We start from the raw sequence: 22,595 nt of genomic DNA, 5'->3' as shown, positions 1-22,595 counted from the left end.
ATGGCTGAAATATTGCCAATGTGACTTCAAATGTTAACTCACTCACTCACTCAATATGTTTCCCCATAGACTACTGTATTTACGCTATACTTTTCAACAACAACTAGGCCGTCAACAGCCAATACATGTACACATATGCATTTGCACTCTGCACTTACAGCTGCTGCAATCAAAACACACATGTTGGCCAGTTTAACTGTTCCTTTATTGGAACTGGTACTGGAAGCTGAACACTGCTCGAGGAAAGCAACAAGGATGAAGAATACACTTACACTTAACGTTGTGAGGTGAGTAAGCTATTTATCTTCCCAAAGCTGCTGATGTTATATGACTAAATCCTGTCATAAATCATTCTTGATTTTTACTGCAAACGGAACCATTTGACCTATATCACACCACGCGCCTGAAAACTAAAAGAACTCACCAACCCAGTTTCCGCACCATTTCATCTACTTCCGGTCACCTATATCTGTGCACACATTCAACATTAGTGATCATGTTTAAACATGCAGCCCTAAATATTTTAGAATGGGATCTGTTTAAATGTGTATTCATTAAACATGGAGATTTTACACAGTATCGTCCAAATGAAAATTGTCACATGTCTCGATCTTTCCTGATGCTCCAGCAGCTCAAGATGCAGCTGACTCCGATTTGGAACCAATGCAGATTATGGTGATCCCTATTTATATCGTTACATGTGCGAGAATTATAAAATATTATTAAAAAAATATCTCCATGCCGTGTTGCAAAATGGGTGTTAAAAAGGCTCACCCTGCCAAAATATTCATGATGAATAATTCTCTTGGTTATACACATCAAACCCTGATGATTTTTGAGTATGTTTTCACACCACGTTTGCCTTATACCTACACATGTACATCAGTAATGAAGCGAAAATATATGTCGTAGAAAGAAACTTGCATAGTAATATGATAGTATATTTTGTGCTGTGAAGTGGGCGTGGATAAATTAACGCTAGATTTACAGACGTTTTTTCGCAGTGATTAAAATTATATTCATGAAATAGACGTTGAAACATGTCTTTGAAATAAACTGCAGATATTATTATTATGTCAGCTACAAATGTGCAGTCCTAATAGAACGAGGATACTATTGTCAGACACAAAATGAAGTCAAACCGTTTTACCTTGCACTAACGTGAAACTCTAAATTAACTGTTAAATATGTACTTAGGTCAGTTAATAAAAGCAAATATGTATTGAAACTGTTTTCAGTCTGAGGGGCGGTGGGGTAGCCTAGTGGTTAAAGCGCTGGCTCGTCACGCCGAAGACCCGGGTTCGAATCCCCACATGGGTACAATGTGTGAAGCCCATTTCTGGTGTCCCCGGCCGTGATGTTGCTGGAATATTGCTAAAAGCGGCCTAAAACCAAACTCAGTCAGTCAGTCAGTTTTCAGTCTGCATACGCTAAACCTTATATTACAGAACCACAGTCTCCGCCCTAGCCTTCATACGAATGAACCCCTTCTTCTGACCGACAGCATTCTATCGGGCAGTCTCGGGAGTTGGGGGCAATTCCAGGCTTCGGACGATTTGCTACGGCGTTCATAAATATCCATCAATACCTCACTGTTTTAATGTTAATTTTATGTATTATATGTCCCTCGAGACCTTCTACGAACGTTAAATATCAATATCCCGCTTGTCCCACTATTCACGTACAGTGTATGTACATTCTCCCATTGCTCTGTCATGTGGCGGCAATGTAGGTCAAATGGTTCCGTTTGAGGTCGAAAGCAAGAATGATTTATGGCAGGATTACGACGTATTGTATAACATAAGTATCGCTGGGAAGATAAATAGCTTACTCGTCTCACAACTTTAAGTGTAAGGCTCTTACAGATGTCATCAGTGTTCCTAATCAATAGTAGCTCGTCTCCAAGCAGGACGTACACGTCAGGGCTGTGCAGGTCACTCACACTGCATGACCGACGCAATTAGGCAAATTAATTCTCTGGTTGGACAGTGAGTGAGTGAGTGAGTGAGTGAATTTAGTTTTACGCCGCACTCAGCAATATTCCAGCTATATGGCGGTGGTCTGTAAATAATCGAGTATCGACCAGGCAATCCAGTGATCAACAGCATAAGCATCGATATGCGCATTTGGGAACCGATGACGTGTCAACTAAGTCAGCGAGCCTGACCACCCGACCCCGTTAGTCTCCTCTTACGACAAGCTTGGGTTACTGAAGGCCAATATTCTAACCCGGACCTTCACGGGTAATGAAATGAATGAATGAACAGCGATTCTGTAATTTTATACTGGAAAATCAAACCATTTATTACAATCAAACCATGAGTGAGTGAGTGAGTGAGTGATATTTGTAAACCAAACCATTTTGTGCGTTTGATTCGACATACGTTAAGAAGAATAGACCGCAAGTGCAGCAGGGCCATTTCCTCACTGGCCGATAACAGAATGGCCGAGGTGGCCGAACAATGTCACCCATTTCGTAATGTTAGCAACAGAAACTATTTGTTATTGATGATGCATTTGTTTAATATATCAAAATAGAATTAATTCACTATGTTGCAAAACTTTGCATTCATGGAGATATAAACATGAATAAATGTATAAAACGGTGTGCCTACTCCAATTGAGAACAGGTATTTACGTTTATATTGAATTTCCACACTCCGGCGCAGCGATGACTTAGCATAACATCACTGCCACAGGCTAATTTGCATATCACGAGACCGGATGTTTCTCTTGTTTGTAAACAAACGCACATATTCGTAAGTAAGAAGATACTGGCCCAACGCAACCAATTCTACGCGGTCTTCATAATGTTTTACACTGATGCATAAATAATCTTCTACAAGTGCGACAGTAAGGTTTATGACAACACATATCGTTTGCTCTCTGTTGGCTTCGATGACAGCACGTGGAGCCGTACAACCCATGTAAACAAAGGGTCGCTACGCAAATCGAAATAGTGTTACATGTTTTAGGATATTTTCTCAGTGAAACTAAACAACACTAACAATTATGTTTAATTTGATATGTGGACTCATCAAAAATAAAGAGTTTAGAAATCTGTACATCATATTGAATGGACTGTGCAAGATGTGACGAATCGTCACATCTCTCTGGCCTGTGGCAGAGGTACTATGCTGGCTGGCCGCATGGAACTCTGGGTAGGAGAGTGATTGAATTTCCATACACGCAAAAAGTTCTTAATGAACTTCAGTAGAACTGCCACCTTACCAATCAGGTTTGAAATAGAATGGTCCCAGAATACAGATTCGGGTTGCGAATATGTCCCCTCATGTTTGTCGACAGTGAACTGCAATGCCGACTGGGTGGTCAGTGCTATGAATATGGCTAGATGCATGTCATCGTACACAGAAGGATGGGAATTCCATCATACTAATAACCCTTTGTTTGACTAGCCTCCACTTGAACATCTACAGACCGCCCTTATATTCTAGGATCACCCCCACCCCCCCTCCTGACTGCTGTGGAACAATATGTTAGACGTTATAATGGTGTACAATATTAATTATCATTAAACACTTAAAATGTTATTTCTTCTTTGTTGAACGGTTGCAGTTTGTTTCATAAAAGAAGAAAGTATTTGTTGTTTGCAAAGATTCAAATTCTGAATTCACAGTTGCTGTTTCATGGTTAATAGTTTAATTGTTTAAAGTAAAACTGTATGAAAATGCTAATATTTTGTGTGTGCACGAATACATTGGCATTTACTGAACATCACAGGACAGATCTCTTCTCGGCTGACATGAGTCCTTCTTAGAGTGGCATTTAGATGCTGATATGATGAATAGAAACGATTGTTCATGGATAGACAACTTCTTTATTGCAACTGTTATCAAGCAAGTGTTACCATCTGCACCGAAACGTCGTGTCCACTGCAATAAAGACGTTGTCTATCCATAAAACGTCGTTCCTGTTGACATACGTCCTGTCAGTCACTATTTGAAGGATCCACATTGGCTTTCTAGTTTCACTAGTTCGCGTGAACACCAATGCTGGTTTTTTTACTTAAGTTGTAGATGTCTCAGCGGATAGGAAAATATATGTTACAATTACATGTATATACATAGCTTCAATGAACCGTTATCTTATTGTATAATGACTTTATTACAACCCAGTACCCATCACATAAACTGCAATTGGGATATGTGTGTGTTAATGAATTGTTGGCACTGTGGCAAAAGAAAATAGCTACTACCACCGTGGTTAAGCATATATAATCACGGCCTCCATAATTATTTTTTGTTGCCTGGTTCTTTTTCCGCATGGCACAACGATTCATAAACAAATTCATCAAAGTGCCTATACACAACAAATACGTCTTATTCTCATATTTTTATTGCAGAACTGTCAACAAAAGCCACGACAACACTCTCACATCCATCACACACCATAAACACATAACTACACAACAGAAACACAGCTTAAGATTTAATACAGAACCGGTCAATCGTCAAACATCCATAACACATCAGGTACATAGGAAATACACCCCTTCTTCGTCAATAAAATACAAGCAATGCTACTTTTATTTAGTATTACGGCTACAAATGCGCAGAGTGAGAGAATGGTGCAGCCACTATATTCCAGCTATATCAAGCGGCTGAATTGCGCAGGGAGATGAATCAGCGCTATACACAAATGCGTTCACTAAATGCGTAAGTTTACTTTGAAAGACAACCTGAGAGAAACTGGCAAACGTATCCCAGTGTTGCTTTTCCCACTGGATCATTGATACACATAGTTAACAAACACATCCATTAACAAGACACCGTGAAAACACCGCTAGTACATTAAAACATACAAAGCCTTAACGTTAAACGTAAGGGTATACCTTTCACAGAGAAACATAGGAATAAGTACCGTTATTTCCATCAGTGAGTTCGACCAGAGATATCTCTATATATAACCTCTACTCCCCCAAAACAGATCTCAACAGGATGTTTTGAACCAGACATTGACCGATTTAATCGGATGAGAAGGTGTGAGTAAATACGATCTCTTCTCAGATGGTAAACGAAGCACCTTTGAAATTCTTCTTTGACACATCGATGTAATGATACATATATGAACTGTATGATATTTAAACAGTGCAGTATTGTACCATTCGCAGTTTCGTGGTAATAAACTATACGTCCTAATATGTGGATGCAGCTTGGTCTGCTTGTAAAGCGCAGTCCAAAGCCCAGCTTCTGATCACATAGCAAGTTTCCCTACATTCGATCTCCATGGAAACAAATGCCCACTCACCCTGCCTCAACCAAATAAATAATCTCGATCGGTAACCTTTAGCGGAAGTTAGAATAGCTCCGCGAGGAATGCCATATTTCGGGATAGGCTGCTGACAATACACACGCCCCTCTCTTTATGCTTTTTCTCAAGATCTTCAAGTCCAAACCTGTCCACCCCAGAGGGCAACCAGTCTCGATTGTCTACCAAAACAGTTTCCATTTGGCGTATAAGGCAAAACAGTGATGAAAATTACATGAGCTGATCATAGAAAATCAGAAATAACACCAGGTGTTCGCGAAAAGGGTCTTAGAGTTATCTTTGGTCGTTCCATGGGCAAGTTGTTGATATACCACAGGCTAGTCCTTCTTCGGAGCAGTGGAGCCGGTGAGGGAGAAGATGCTGAAGAAGGAGTTCCGGAAACGTTCGTTGACCACGATGTAGGAGAAGGGGTACATGAGTACCATGGACTTGCAGGCGAGGGGAGGGATGCAGGCAGCGATCATGGAGACTTGGACTGGGGCGCTGAACAACGCCCACAGACACAGGAAGGCAAATGGTCCCCAGCCAATGACGGTGAAGAGCAGGTGGGAGTAGCACAGCTGGAACCAAAACAATAATTGTTTGCAAAGGCTACCTATATTCAATCACACACGTAAATGTTACGCAACTGCTCCGTCACAAACAAAGCATCACCCGTCAGGCTGTCGGTATTCTTTGTCTTAGTTTCCCGAATCTCGCCCGCCCTGTGTTTTCATACGTGAAATAAAAACGTTTTCCTATGTCACTTCTCCCCGCCGCTGCAGAACTTTATGCCGTGCACAGGCGCATCCAGGGAGTGTGGGGGTAGGGTGGGGGAGTGTTTTTCAAGGGGGCGCACCCCCACCCAACCCCCTTTGCCCGGAACGTTTATTAAATGACCATTGAAATTCTCGTGAAAACGGGTAGAACGAACTGTTCTAAAAAGCTGTATCCGCCCCTGCCGCGTTATGATTGAAAAATTACTCTTATCCTTGCACACAGATAAAATATCCAGGTCAGCTGAACTTTATTGATCTATATTGATTTATTAAAAATGTCTCCGAAGCAAAGGGACTCGCTCCACATCATAAATGAGTAGAAATACCAATGAATACAAGGTTTGAGTCAGTTTTGGTTGTAGCATTCGTGTCTATGTAACGTCATTACATAATGAACACTTATACCGAAATGTAATCCACGTGATTCAAATACAACCGTTCACTATATGAGAGTATTAGCTTGGATGTATATTTTCTACTAAAACCTTTAATGAAACACATCAGGGACCCTATCCACGAAGCATTCGTAAGCCAATGATATAGTATAGAGTTACGATAGGTCGTAACGTTACGAACCCTTTGTGGATTGGGACCCAGATCAGTATGGAAGAGTAATTCTTCCCTGTAGGCATTAGAGTCGTAGACAACGTATGATCATTTTTCTTCCATCCTGTGTCATAACACAGTTAGCGATATTAGACAATACACTATAATGCCCACCACGTAACCACTTACCCATTTCAACTGGTCCTCCCTGAATCCAGTGAACGCGTCAACATGGCTGGACGATGCAGTAGAGACCTGAATAGTCGTGCCACTATCCGCGGAGGCCCACAGACTTGAAAGGGCCATGAACAGGGGCAGCCCGAAACTGAATATGCACAGCATTATCATGTAGGATGGATAGCCCTCGTCAGCATCCCTCCAGTTGATGGCGCAGGATGATCCAGTTGGCTCGTGGACGTACCTGCAATCAATATGTTCATATGCAAAATGTCTGTTTGTTTGTTTGTTGTGTTCTACCTACATAACGACGATCTGTAAATAATCGAGTCAAGTGAGTGAGTGAGTGAGTATGGTTTAAAGCCGCTTTTAGCAATATTCCAGCAATATCACGGCGGGGGACACCAGAAATGGGATTCACACATTGTACCCATGTGGATAATCGAACCCGGGTGACGGCGTGACGAGCGAACGCTTTAACAACTAGGCTAACCCACCGCCCTAATCGAGTCAAGATCAGGCAATACGTTTATGAAGGAATTACTTCGGTTCAAAGCAGATTTGAACACCATTTTCACTATGTTTTAATACTATTTTTTATTCATTATTCAAGTTTATTTTAATCACGCCAATAATTATATCCAACACAAGGACAAAACAGTTACTTTAATCTACGGGAGAAATACAATACAGCATAGAACTGGATGGGGTTATAAGATTTTACGAATGCTTCAACGTGGTCTTCATTGAGAATCAGTTAAGCTGCATATGAAAGTAAATATTCACCTGGTCCATTAAAGACAGAAGAGAATAGGACGTTAGGTCTTATACATCTTTCTATATGTAAATTCAAACGTGAAGGGGTAGGGTCATATGTTGATTCGGACTCAGCTCTCTAAGCTCGAATCTCAGTTATCAAGCACAGACAGCAATCGTATGGCACAGGTAATTTGAAAAAGTATATACTATTGGCAAAATATTAGCCTTTGGCCCTATTTACAAGTAGAATAAAATCGACTTTAAATATTCAATCTGAATATCATTGAACGACTGTCAAAGTCGTGAATGCAGATAAAATCCTAAGTTACATGGCTCATACAGTGACCAAACTGAGATTCCGTAAGTCATTCGTAGGATTTATGTGTTCTACTTTTACAGGATGTAAATCTTCCCCCGTCCTTAGCATTAACATTCGTTATAAAAGTCTCCGTTATAAAACCCAGCCATAAACTCTGAGAATGCTTCGATTTAATGACGACTGTTATGCGCAGCTCAAGATTCCAACAAAGCAAGAGATCGCCTCAAAGGGGCATAACTCACATTGTAAGAATGTAGAGATTAGAACCCGTGTCTACGGTCTGATTAGAGAACGCCTAAAAGGCATTGCTGCCCTCATCACTGTGGTATGAGCATGTGTGCTTATTCTGTTTAAGTTATCAATTAACATTAATGTTAATTGATCATTAAGGCATAGTGTAAGAATGCAGTGCACTGAACCCCCATTGATCCAGTCAGAAACCCAAATAACCCTGACATTAAATTGACACTATTAATACATTGCCAGCAAAATCGAAAAATAGAGTATGGAGTTCTATCCCTTGTGGTAATAAATTTGTAATGCAGGCGTTTTCATTAGCGGGGTTCTGATTAAGGGGGTTCAATTGTAACTGTAACATACTTGCTCCAGCCAAGGACTGGCATGATGGCCCAGAAGAAAGCGTTGAGCCACACAGCAGCTGTCGACAGCCAGTAGAACCCACCAGGACTGGTCTCCACTGGAATATAAGACATGTTCAAAGCTTTCGGTGTTTCCGAGTTAAATGGTACAATTCATCCCATGTCGAAACTGGTTACTAAATTGGTTCTGAAAAGAACAGAAAGCCTTCATACAGCTGTAGTACTGCTGAGTTTGGCGTTTAACACACACACACACACACACACACACACACACACACACACACACACACACACACACACACACACACACACACACACACACACACCAGAAACCGTAAGTGATGCATTACCTAATTGGGTGATACCCATGACTACCGCCATGAAGCTCACCTTCCATGTTTCATAATAGGTTCTGACACTACAATCAGCGGATGCTGCCACATATAAGAGTCACACCTTACCACTAAAAAAATGTGGGTTACCAGAATGAGTGAGATTATATTTTAGATTACAATACTAATGATTTCCCGCACAAGAGTAGGCTTAACTTTCCTTCAAGAATTCTATTAAGAGTCGCTGAAACTATTTCAACCGCTGACTTTTCGGATTCAAATGGCAAGCAAGTGTTTACCTTCTCCACTCGCCATAGTCGTAGTTGGATATAAAATCCACAGTAAGCTGATACAGCTGCAATGAAGCCATCATCACACAGAGGTGTTTCATTACGACTGAAATATCTAATTTGCACCTCATTGTTTTCAGTGTTGGCGCGCAAGTCCTTCAGATAACTTACGTGGGCGAACGAAATTCAATACATGTTCAAGGACGAGAGGTTTTGTTTACATTCCAATCAATAATGTCAACTCACTGGCTTCTTTTCGTGTGGAGACGAGGTAGCGTTCCACGCACAGAGCGATGACGTTGCCAATGGCAGCGATACCCATCATCATCCCCTCGAAGGCATAGAGCTGACATCCAGTCTCTCCGTACAGCCATCTGCGGGGAGAGAAGAGTGCGAGGTGATTTAAATGTTTCACAATTTGTTTTACGGTTTGGATTGGGTCTTGTTTACCGCGGCACTCAGCAATATCCCAGTATATTGCGGCGGTCTGTAAATAATCGAGTCTGGACCAAACAATCCAGTTATCAACAGCATGAGCATCGACCCCCGCAACTGGGATACCATCTCTACATGTGTCAACCAAGTCAGCGAGCCTGACCACCCGATCCCGTTGGTCGCTTCCTACGACAAGCATGGATTGCTGAAGACCAATTGTAACCACGGGTACTTGCTTTAAGGATGGGTCTGACACTGACCATGTGTCATGATACTTGAGCGACGGAATACTTTAGGAAAAGAGTTCCATGGATGTCAAGTTCTTTATTATGAGGAACACAACGTCAGGTGAACGATGGAGTAAGTATATACTCCGAAACGTTGTGTTCCTCATAATAAAGAAGTTGACAATAAAACTCTTTTATTTATGTGTATCACTTCTAAATACCACCAAAAGACCTTTGGGGCCTAGTCATTGGACAGAGTATAGTAATTCTGGAGCAAAATCTTTGTTTTGATTGTAGCAATAATGATCCCATGAAAACATCTACAAACTCACAATCTACATTCATACACCAAAGTGGCTTGTCTAGTACACAGATGTAAGCAGCACCAAGAGCACAATTCACATGTTCCGGGAACGTGCCACATCTTGCAGGTCGATCAATCAGTAATATTCTTACTAAGCACGAGATGAGTAATTCGGCGTGATGCCTCCTAATGCCGAGCACGAGATACACAGGCGCACATTAACACTCTGACCTTTCCAGATCAGGAGTTATGTGAGTGAATGAGTAGAATTATACGCCGCAGGTTGTTTATTGCCTTGGCAGCTTACATTCTGGCACCACACTCAGGACAAAATGTAACGCTATGAACATACCTGTTATTATTTTCTTAATGTTTATTTACAGACTAAAATAAGTACAAACTGCAAGGAGGGTTCGGGTGATCCCTTGCATGTGTTTGTCACGGGTATCACAGGATACGCTCACGTTTTGCGCCCACATAGAGTCAGTTCTGTTGCAAAGGGATCCTTTAACACATGATCATGTTGCAGTCGGCATCATGCAGTCAACTAAAGTTTTGGGAAATATTTCTTCTAACTATGGAAGGGTAATGTCTCTTTTATCATTACGGTTTATAAATTAAGATAAATGAATCACTGAGAGTTCGGGAGACAGTCAGGCTGTTCAGGCCTATCTTCATGCAACCTAGAGAAGGGCTGGATTCCTGGAAGCTAACACGGGTGATTCCTCAATATCAGGATTAGAAGTACGAAACCTAACGCAAAGGTCTCAATGGGAAATAACTTGGTTCTTGGAATGCAAGCCAAACATTTCATGCAATGTGTGGGTATTATCACGTCGTCCGCATCATCGTCATCGTCAATACGATTGCACCTTTAACCATGCTCAGTTTGCTCTGAAAGGCTTCAAGATGATAATCAACACTCCAACAAAATGCTTTTAGCTATGATCTACACTAAGATGATATTGATGAAAACATACTTGAACATGCATGCATCAGGGAGCATTAACATACGAACATTAATCGTCAGCAGCATGCGTGCTGACTGTCTAGACATTTACCACCACATCAAGTTTACCCAATCAAGCATCTTTTATATGTGTCAGCCATATTTTATACTTTGTCTGACAGCGCAGAATCTGTTATTTCTAAAGCGTCAGTCTTTCGTATTGATCCTAAAAGCCTATGATCTTGTAAACCATAAGGTATCTTTTTTCAGTTCTGAGGTTTTGTTTTAAATGTATTTACGCATGTCTGAAACATATTTAAAGCGGGATTTGATAGCTGGGACATTACACAAATCCACCCAGAGAGTGTCAAGTTAGTTATTATTGACATTAATTTGGAGAAAAATCAGTCTTACATTGGTAGATACCTTATATGTTCGAATCCTATACAAGCTTGTCCATGTCTCCATTTCTGCACATGATAACGAATATTTCATGAGCCAGAAAAGATCAGTTCGTGAAACCCACAATCTTATGAGCATGCGTTGTTTCCTCACAGGAAACATTCATCTGCCCTCCGACCCTTTTGTGCAAATACCTAAGTGGACCCCTAGCTCCATTAATATCTAGGTTTGCATCACATTAAAAGTGCATATATTGTCAAATCAACACACAGCAGACAACATGAAATTTGTTTGTGAAGCAAATTTGATCTTGCCAAAATAGCAGAACGGTTTAGTGCCCTAGATAGAACAAGCATATATATAATTCTTACTTGAAAACGATACAAGAACCTGTATCGAAACGTCGTGCTCTAGAATAAAAGAAGTTGTCATCCATATATACTTGTTCTATCTGATTCCAACTTTTAAAATGCCACCCAAAGAAGGTTTATTGCCCAAAAGAGACATGCTTCGTTAAGTACACATTCAGTGTTAAATCACCACCAACCCTTTGGACATAACATTAACACTTGACACGTCGTGACAGAGAAAGTGATGTTACACTGTGCTGACTCACTAGTACATATACGACATACTACCTTAATCGTTTCGTTTTGAGATTGAAACAAATTATGAGCTTAGTTTAATGAGTTTATTGCCATTATGGGGTGCCACTGGCCCAGATAAAAGATACAGCGTACATCATACTATACCTGAAATATATATTATACATGTGACTGTAGACTGAAGAATACATTGCAAGCAGTGATAATACATGGGTATTTTTATATGCAAACAAATGTTTAAATTTTATTCGTGAAGGAAATGTATGCTTTAGTAATATGCAGGAATGACAGAGCGTCTAAGACCATCATAAAATGGACATATTAAGCTATGTGTTTAGTGATAAAACTCCTTTAAGTTGACATAACATTATTATGAATACATACTTTACACAATTATCGATTGGAGTAAGCGACGGAATTTGGTTTAATGTCGCTTTCAACAGTATTCCAATTACATATATCACAGTGGGTCAGCTTAATGTTGCAGGGAAGCCCGTAATGATGAAGGCCTTTTATCACAAGTAAGATTACAGTGCTGACAAAATCTAACCCGCAACCATAAGGTTTCCGGCATACCGGGCTCAACGCTGCACAGCCACCTAAACTCAACTGTATATGATTATGAACATTAAGTAAGGAGATAGTGCTTGGCTAGACAGACATAAAATCAATACTCAGCCGTGTTTTCCAAAGGTTTCACCTACCAGTATTGCAAATATACTCTTGTTTCAAATGCTAAAGCATGCTGCTATAACATTCAAATGTAATGTAAAATAAAATTTATCTCGTTGCAAAAAACCACAGAATAAAATGAAACCTGAAACATAAGGCACGATAAAGACCACACTTATATTTGTGGAACATATACATTTACCCTAATATACTTAAATGTGTATATCTTATATGTTATACAGTTTTTCACAAATATTATTTCCTCTATACAAATAAACAAGTATCTGTCCAAACAGACATTTCAATATTGTCTCATGTAGCGATGTTGTTGCATTTTTCCACCGAAGATGTATTTTTTTAACCCAGTCACACACCTAAGCAAACGAATATTTCAAACGGCAACTTGGTGGCACATCAGTATATTACCCCGCTTTAACATCAAGCATGAAACAAATCAGTCTGGTAGCTGATATATTCCATTTTAATTTAACAAACAATCGTTAACTGAAATTTGCTAATGTAAACACATACATGTAGGTATGATTTACTTCAAGTTGCTAATGTAAGCCACAGATATATTGGCATGATTTATTTGCCACTGTAAGTTGCTAATGTAAACCACATACATGTTGGTGTTACGCACTTACCACTAAAAGCTGCTAATATGTCAGCCACAGACTTATGGGTATGACATGACTTACTTGCCACTGTAAGTTGTTAATGCAAAGCACAGGCAAGTTGGTATTACATACATTTATACTTGCCACTGTAAGATGCCATTGTCAACCACGGACATGTTGGTACGACATAATTGCCACTGTAAGCTGCTAATGTCAACCACAGACATGGTATAACCTACTTGCCACTGTAAGCTGCTAATGTCAACCACAGACATGGTATAACCTACTTGCCACTGTAGGCTGCTAATGTCAACCACAGACATGGTATAACCTACTTGCCACTGTAAGCTGCTAATGTCAACCACAGACATGGTATAACCTACTTGCCACTGTAGGCTGCTAATGTCAACCACAGACATGGTATAACCTACTTGCCACTGTAGCCTGCTAATGTCAACCACAGACATGGTATAACCTACTTGCCACTGTAAAGCCTGCTAATGTCAACCACAGACATGGTATAACCTACTTGCCACTGTAAGCTGCTAATGTCAACCACAGACATGGTATAACCTACTTGCCACTGTAGGCTGCTAATGTCAACCACAGACATGGTATAACCTACTTGCCACTGTAAGCTGCTAATGTCAACCACAGACATGGTATAACCTACTTGCCACTGTGGCTTGCCACTGTAAGCTGCTAATGTCAACCACAGACATGGTATAACCTACTTGCCACTGTAGGCTGCTAATGTCAACCACAGACATGGTATAACCTACTTGCCACTGTAAGCTGCTAATGTCAACCTCGGACATGTTGGTACGACATAATTGCCATTGTAAGTTACTAATAAAAATCAAAGACATGCTGGTATGACTTACTTGCCACTGCAAGTTCCTAATGTCAACCACAGATATATTGGTATGACTTACATGCCACTGCAAGTTCCTAATGTCAGCCTCAGATATATTAGTATGACTTACTTGCCACTGTAAGTTCCTAATGTCAGCCACAGATATATTCGTATGACTTACATGGTATGACTATATTGGTATGACTTACTTGCCACTGTAAGTTCCTAATGTCAGCCACAGATATATTGGTATGACTTACATGCCACTGCAAGTTCCTAATGTCAGCCACAGATATATTGGTATGACTTACATGCCACTGCAAGTTCCTAATGTCAGCCTCAGATATATTAGTATGACTTACTTGCCACTGAACGCTGACGATGCCGGAAAAGGAGAGGGCCCAACGACGCCGATGTTAGAAAGAGCAAGACTGATGTGTAACCATGCTCGCGACGATTTCAGCAACGCCTTCTCTCTGAGGAACGTCAAAATGACCATCAAGTTGAGATCACCCCGACAATACCTGTCAATGAAAGATAACTGGTTTAGAAGTGACCGCACAGATGTTGTATTGTTATTGTGTACGTCTATTGCCTTTAATACAGTTCGGTGGATCCCGTGGTAGCAGACAACCTGACAATCACCGACAGAATGAACGTTTTACTAATCAAATATATTCACCGACGATATAGATCGACTATCTGATATAGAAGCCATTTAACCTGTATTTATTAATTACACGTTTGGTATTAACCTGTTATTAGCAATAATGATATTGATATTTCTATTTAAAGCATCTTCAAAGTGCACAAGTCAATAAACCCTTCCAAAGGTGAACGGTCAGTTTACATTCCCAGTTCAGCATGCTAACCAGCTTCCTGTTTGACGTAAGTATTTTTGCATCCAGATTACAATCTCTGTCTAGTGTCATCTGGAACAAGGTCACAAGCCTAATGAGATTCACACCAGTTCTACAGCTCAAATCAACCATACATCTAGCCCGAGGGCGTCACCTCTCCAACAGCTGCCCTCATATTGCATAAACAGCGAATCTTGCACCATTATCCTTTTCACAACTAGGTAATAACATCCCAAAATAAAAATCATCAACTATAAAACGTAACAAAATCATTAAGCTTAAAGAAGAGAGGTTTTTTTATAGATGTCAACTTCTTCATTGTGAGGAACACAACGTTTCGGAGTATATCCTTACTCATTCACCTGAAGGAAGACTTAAGGATATGTGTTCCTCATAATAAGAAGTTGACATCCATAAAATACTCTTTTCCCTGTGTTTAAGCTTGACCATTCTTCGCAATAATGTAACAGGTTCACAATAATGTTACAGGTTCACAGTAATGATACAGTTTCACAGTAATGGTACACAGTAATGGTACAGGTTCACAGTAATGGTACAGGTTCTGATGATCTTATAGCCGTTCCTTTTTGGGTGAGGTGAGGTGAAATTGGGTTTTAAGTCGTGCTCGAGAATATTTCGCTCATATGACGACGTGCATGCGTGTGTATGTGTATGTGCGGCTGCGTGTACTAGCCCAGACGTAAGCTGTTTTTTTATAGTGCTAGCCCACTGAGATACCATGCCGCAGTGAAGCATGAATACCCCACTCAGACATATTATACTGACTCCGAGCCGACCAGTCCTTGTTGTACCCATTAATGCCGAGCGCCAGGGACCAGCAAGTACCATATTTTAACGTCTTTTGGTATGACGCGGTCGGGGATCGAACCCGCGACCTTCCGCTCTCAGGGCGGACGCTCTAACCACTACACCACGGAGGCGGTCCGTTCCTTTTTGGGCTCAGAAAGCAAATCATTTGTCAATGAGTATGTCTTCAGCATATGTTTTCAAACTGTACTTCATATGTTATTTGTTTCGTTTAGCTTAAAGAAGTGGAAATGCTCCAGTCTTCTCCGAACCTGAGCATATAGGCAACGAATCTGTTTATTCATTTCCTCTGCCATGTCATGTGGCGGTTGCGTGAGTGAACAGACATAGAACTGCAGACACTGACATTTAAACCCGGTGAAGTAACTGTGTCTAATGCTGCGGATTCAGCAACAAGTTGGTGACTATATTCTAAAACATTGCTGATACGACGTTCAATTCTAACTCACTCACTCACCCAGCACAAATTGTCATAAGGAGGGATCAGGGTATGATATCTTCAGCGGTTAAACATGATTAAAAATCCAGGTGGTAAACGATATATTTCATTTCTTTCACATAGTTCCTAAGCTTCCGGGAACATATGTCCGAATATGTTCAGCATAAACACGTTGCCTGAAACGACCATATTTCCTCTGATCATCGTTGAAGAACACTGACATTTATCCCCATGGCAACACAGAGTGAAAAACCACACTCATTTCAATAGTCTGCTTCAAGGAAAGTACACAACCTGTCACGGAACATACCAAGCAATAGTGAGTAGGATTTAACGCTGCAATATAATTAGCATCATAGTGTGTGTGTGTGTGCTTGCGTGTGTGTGCGTTAATGTGAGCGTGTGCTTGCTTGTTATGTGAGTGTGTTTTATGTTTCTGACAGTGTGCGTTGTATGTGCCTGTGAGTGTGTGTGTGTGCGTGCGTGCGTGTGTGTGGAGGGGATGGGTACATGTTGGAAAGTGAAAATCTGGTTAGTTATGATTTAGTTTCCTTCTTGCAAGATGCGTAACTATGGGTGACACATAAGACTGAACGAACCATCTAACGCTAAAAACAGCTGGGCAGGCCACAATGTTAGCATGACCTTAGCAAAGAAAGGGATTGTGCTTCACGATGACTTGGAACATAGAATATAACACTGAACACAAACAGTGGATGTTGCAATCGAGCGTTTTGGTCTAATTATTTTATGTACTACATACCTCCTTTTTTATCTTATTTTTATCTATAACACCTGCATGTATTGCGTCTAGAGTAGGATGTGTCCGTCTTCAATGGAGGTTTATTAATCGCGTACATTAAGTATACTGACTGACTGACTGAGTTTGGTTTTACGCCGCTTTTAGCAATATTCCAGCAACATCACGGCGGGGGACACCAGAAATGGGCTTCACACATTGTACCCATGTGGGGATTCGAACCCGGGTCTATGGCGTGACGAGCCAACGCTTTAACCACTAGGCTACCCCACCGCCCCGTGACACATAAGAAAGAATGTGTGCTGGGGATATACAAATCATTATTATTGAGAAATAAAAAATGCAGATTATGAGATTGCTGAAGGATGCTCTCGATTATTCAGGTGAAGGTCATTAAACTCAGAATATTTGCATCTGATGAGAATATTTGATCAGCTTTTTGTAGCTATGACATCGGAACTTTAACAGAATGAGTTAGACTATTATGTGAGATACGGAGGCAGAACAGACCGGTAGATTAAACCAAGAGGTGAGGTGAAATTGGGTTTAACGTCGTGCTTGAGAATATTTCGCTCATATGACGACGTGCATGCGTGTGTATGTGGATGTGCGGCTGCTTGTACTAGCCCAGACTTAAGCTGTTTTTATAGTGCTAGCCCACTGAGATACCACGCCGCAGTGAAGCATGAATACCCCACTCAGACACATTATACTGACCCCGAGCCGACCAGTCCTTGTTGTACCCATTAATGCCGAGCGCCAGGCAGGGACCAACAAGTACCACATTTTAACGTTTTTTGGGTATGACGCGGTCGGGGATCGAACCCGCGACCTTCCGCTCTCCGGGCGGACGCTCTAACCACTACACCACGGAGGCGGTCATTTTAATCAAGAAGTAACTGCAGGCGAAAGAAGAGCAGATGCCTACGTTAAAGCATTTAGTGTAATCTGGAACTTGGAACAGGATTGTGACTTTAATCACTACATGCGCTTAGGAAGCCGGAGCCGGAAGACACCATCTAGCTATTATAGAATCAAATGCCCGTTCATAAATGACAAACGACACTTTTGTCAATTACTGTTATCATATTTGTGTATAAATAGGTTAATATTGAAAATACAAAAGCAGCTTGTTCTAGCCAAGTCATTGTCAATTATTTAATGTGGAGGGGGTTGCCCATGACTGATGTCGGTGTTGTACACTTATTTATGCACGTTAGCGACAGTTGACACATGTGTCGTCAATAACACGTGCTAATTGACAAGGAAAGATTGCTGTGGCGACGAGTGATATGTCACTCTAGATCAACGTGAGAAAATCAAATGAGGGTACGGAAATAATGTGAGTTGTTTTGTCCTTGACAGATGTGTTTGAAATTTCCGACTGTCATAGTCTTTGTTTCACACTGACCGTTGTGAGCTAATGAACATAATTTTGCAAGGTTGATTTTCGTCTTGGGTGACCACATCGTGTTGACTTTAGAAGTACCTGTGTTGCTCATGTGTTTCAATATACGCCATTTTAAGCATGAAGAAGTGAAAAAAAAACATTTGAGCATATACATTGATATGACTCATTCTCAGTTATTTTAGGTTGTTAATGACTGATGCTCCGGCCAGCGACCACCACAAACTGTGCCGTACAGTTAGGGATGCTTGTTATCAACAATTGACACATGTGTTGCCAAAGCAACGAACTAATTGACAAGGAAAGATTGCTGTTGGAGACGAGTGATATTTCACATTTGCTCTACGTGAGAAAACCAAATGACCGTACGGAAATAAATGCAATCTCCTTGACAGATTCCTCCTCGTTACTTGTAAGAAATGGACACGACTTATTCTATTTATAGATATGTGACGTATTATGTTGTATGCAATTGAGACTATATGTAATTATGTACTAGATTGAATATGATCATAAACCGCGGACATGTAGACAAATACAATAAGGACTAAATGACCCGTTAATTAAAAAAGCAGTGTGAAACATCTGAAGGTGGCGTCACTGATACCAATGTGGTACCTTAAGGCTTTCGAACAGCCCTGGCAAGACGTCCTTGACGTACTGATTTTCAGATCTCAATGTAAATCGGTGTAACGGTCGATAGTTATAATACTTCCACAGATACACTGTCTGTATTGCACCAGCAGCATAAGTTCGGACGGCGAATCAGTTTGGAATGGGACCTTCGAGTGAATGAGTGAGTCTGGTTTTACGCCGTTTGTAGCAATAGTCCAACATTATCATGACATAGGACACCTAAATTAAGCTTGACACGTGGAGTGCAGCCTCCCTTTGGGGGATGACAAGGAACAATCAGTTGAGTTACTGCGGGAGAAAGATGCTTCTATAAATATCAATAATTCTCTGGGGTGTGTAAATATACCTACAATCGATACGCTACCGTGTTTTGTTACAGTGAGTGAGTGAGTTTAGGTTTACGCTGCCTTAAGGCAATCGTCCTGGAATATCTCAGAGGGGGGCTGTTTTGATGAAGTGTCGGAACGCAGGCGGCACAGTTGTCAAAGGAACTGCAGGTCGCCGTACAGTATTAGTTCCTAGGCGTACTGCAACCAGTATTGTGAGTTCGAATCCTAGATTCATACTAACTACCTTTCTTGAATAGTCAGCACTATAGATCAAGTGTGGGTTTCCCGGAGAGATAAACTTCTAGGACCTGCATCACTATATATATTCCTTCCACACCACACTGACAGCACTGGATACACATGGAATACTGTTCAATGCTGGCCACAGCTCACTCACTCAATAGCATAAGGTAAGCATAGTCTCTTAAGTGCATTTATAGGTGGACGGGTTCAAGGATACCTTAGAAGGATACCCTTACAACATTATAAACTGCCGGACAACGAATACCAATGTCTAGTAGTGGTAAAAGTGAAACAAATAAGAAAGGATATCCCATTGTGATGAATTAGAAAGGGATGTCCTGTTGCTGTTTTGGAACCTATGTCTGCAGTGTTTTCGGCCACTGTTGACCCTTGTTCGTTTTAATTGTTTGTATTTTTTGTCCATTCCAATTGTTTGATGTGTACATTATATTTCAGTCTACAGCTACGGATCACCTTTAATAACCGGAGGTCCTATCTGAATCTATGTGTAAATAGATATATGACATTTACATTAAATACACTGGTCTGTCTTTACGGTCAGAGTGACATACAATAGAATATAATGCCAAACTTCCATACTCCCTCAAGTGATGCGTTAATGTTAATTTGGATTCCCTTCCCAGAGAACAGTTAATCATCATAACATCTGCCAAGTACAAAACAAAGCAGGGTGATATAATTTTCTTTAAATCTCTTCTGTATTTTTAGGCTATGAACGAGCAGATCGCCATGTTGACCTGGATAAATCAATATAGTACGTGTGGAGAGGTAAATGGATGAATACCATGTATGTCTTGTTTGTGATATATGCATGCGTTTGACATTGGAAATTTTAGTTGCGCAAATAGAATTACCATATTCTCTTAACCGACAGAACCCGTTAAAACACTTGGTATGGCTGCAGCGTTCTTGCATGAAGTGAGGTTGATGGATGTTAAAATGATGCATTTGAGGTGGAAGTAAACACCTTCAGAACCATCTGTAGACAGCATTGGTTACTCCCAGGGAGCGGATATAGACAACCAGAATGTTCCACTCGTCCAACAAAATGAACCGAATTTGGGCGTAAAGGGCAGGAAAGTGCAGTATATAAAGGTATGATACAATATCATTATTCGACTTCGAAATTGTCAGCTGGGTAAAAAGGGTCATATGTCATATCAGTGTATATCAATACAATCAGTTATAAATGTGCGATTTAATTTGCACAAGGGACACAAACGACGGGAATGTGGCCTTAATGACATACATACATCATGAAAACGTAACAGCATTATCATTAGAAACACATTGGTCACCAGACTTACCAAAGAGCATGTAAAGAATCCCGACCACTGAGTGCTCAAAGCGGGAGAATTCTCCGGTCACCATTTTAGCTCTACTTGTCTGCTCACGCCTGCTTGCAACTGTCGTCTGCTCACCCTCTGTCGTCTGTGCGACCTTCCTCTCCAAGCTGGGTCAACTGGCAGCGAGACTATCGATGACTGTCACGCTATATACCGTTGGTTCTGTCTAATTCCTCTCATCTCACCATCGTGATTCGCCGGGCTGGATATGTCCAGATGTAGTTCCGCTAATGTGGAAGTGCCACATATGTATTAATATGTTTAACGGCATTAATATCTGGTCGATGTCATGTCTAATCTCCAATTACTCCATGTTGATCATCTGCCTAAGTGGGAGCTGTATGAGACACCTCAGCTTGTTCACGACATCTGGCGGAGTCGATAGGTGTGTAGAAATAATGGTCGGTGTTAATCAACATGACAAACCGATACCATCTGAATTACATCTGGTGTTCTCTATACATCATAACCTTCACCATTTGCATGGAGAATAGTTTTACTTTTCCAGCTTCAATTATTTTTTATACAGAATACGGACCCTGTTACACAGTTAATCTCATCTTCGGATAGATTACTGGAAAATATAACGTAAACGCTAGAGAGTAATAATAATAATAATAATATTTGACAGCAACGTGATTGGCAAGATTCAGGAAATGCGTGCTAAACATGAGGACCTCGCCTTTGAAATGTCTCGCTTGCATTCCAAGTACTCTGTCGTCAGACTCCCCATTGTTCTCGGTGCCCATAGTGTGGTACCTCCTGATCTCTTGGCGCAGATCAGGAGTGTGCCGTGTTCTTCACCGGGAGCACAGCCCCTCTGAAACTTTGGGTAATGCAGAAGGCTACAGTGTTGGGGAGTCTACATATTCTCCGGAAAGTTCTTGGTGGGTTCGACTAGGTAGCGTTTCCTGGGAGAAGTCCCATTCGCTGTTTTGGCTGCGTGAAGAGGGGGCGAGGGCCCTGAGCTGATGATAACCCTTACCCACCTGACTGTGCCAGGATCACCCGAACCCTTTCTGATGCATTTTCATCTAAATCTGTAAAACATAATATTAATACATGTATTTATAAAGCGCAACAATTCACCGTGCTCTGTGCGCTAGCAGAGAGTTTATCGCTGGAACTTGTAGTATTGGCCAAAAAGGTAGGTCTTTAGCTGTGACCTGTATACTGACTCCGAGCCGACCAGTCCTGGTTGTACCCAATAATGCCGAGCGCCAGGCAGGGACCAACAAGTACCATATTTTAACGTCTTTTGGTATGACGTGGCCGGGAATCGAACCCGCGACCTTCCGCTCCCATAACTAAAGAACCATCAGTAGTTATTTAGTGATATACCACTAACCATACTCCATACATGCAGGTATAACATGAACAAACCATACTTCATACAGATTTAACATGCACAAACCGTACCCCGTACCTACAGATACAACATGCACAAATCATACTCCATACATACAGGTATAACGCTTGCATAAACTATATTCATACATGCGGGTAAAACCATGCACAAATCATACATAATTACCTGCATTTACTTCTTCATACATGCATGTACAACGTGCACAAACCATATTCAT

The 22,595-nt window shown here is 40.9% G+C and overlaps 1 protein-coding gene across 1 annotated transcript; it reads right to left on the bottom strand.

Annotated features, from left to right (window-relative positions):
* Positions 1–4,340: 4,340 nt before the first annotated feature.
* LOC124270635 (visual pigment-like receptor peropsin) lies at positions 4,341–21,308 on the bottom strand. The gene is given in 7 exon segments (XM_046705675.1): positions 4,341–5,849; positions 6,783–7,014; positions 8,449–8,545; positions 9,316–9,443; positions 14,502–14,649; positions 14,652–14,663; positions 20,971–21,308. Coding segments are annotated over 7 exon segments (924 nt in total). The 5' UTR covers positions 21,035–21,308; the 3' UTR covers positions 4,341–5,606.
* Between the last annotated feature and the right edge of the window lie 1,287 nt (positions 21,309–22,595).

The sequence above is a fragment of the Haliotis rubra genome, unplaced genomic scaffold, assembly GCF_003918875.1.
Source record: "Haliotis rubra isolate DU_JTF1 unplaced genomic scaffold, ASM391887v1 Scf153, whole genome shotgun sequence".
In the NCBI taxonomy this organism is placed as follows: Eukaryota; Metazoa; Mollusca; class Gastropoda; order Lepetellida; family Haliotidae; genus Haliotis; species Haliotis rubra.
Note: the sequence above shows the minus strand (reverse complement) of the source record. Positions and strands in the feature narration are given on the sequence as shown.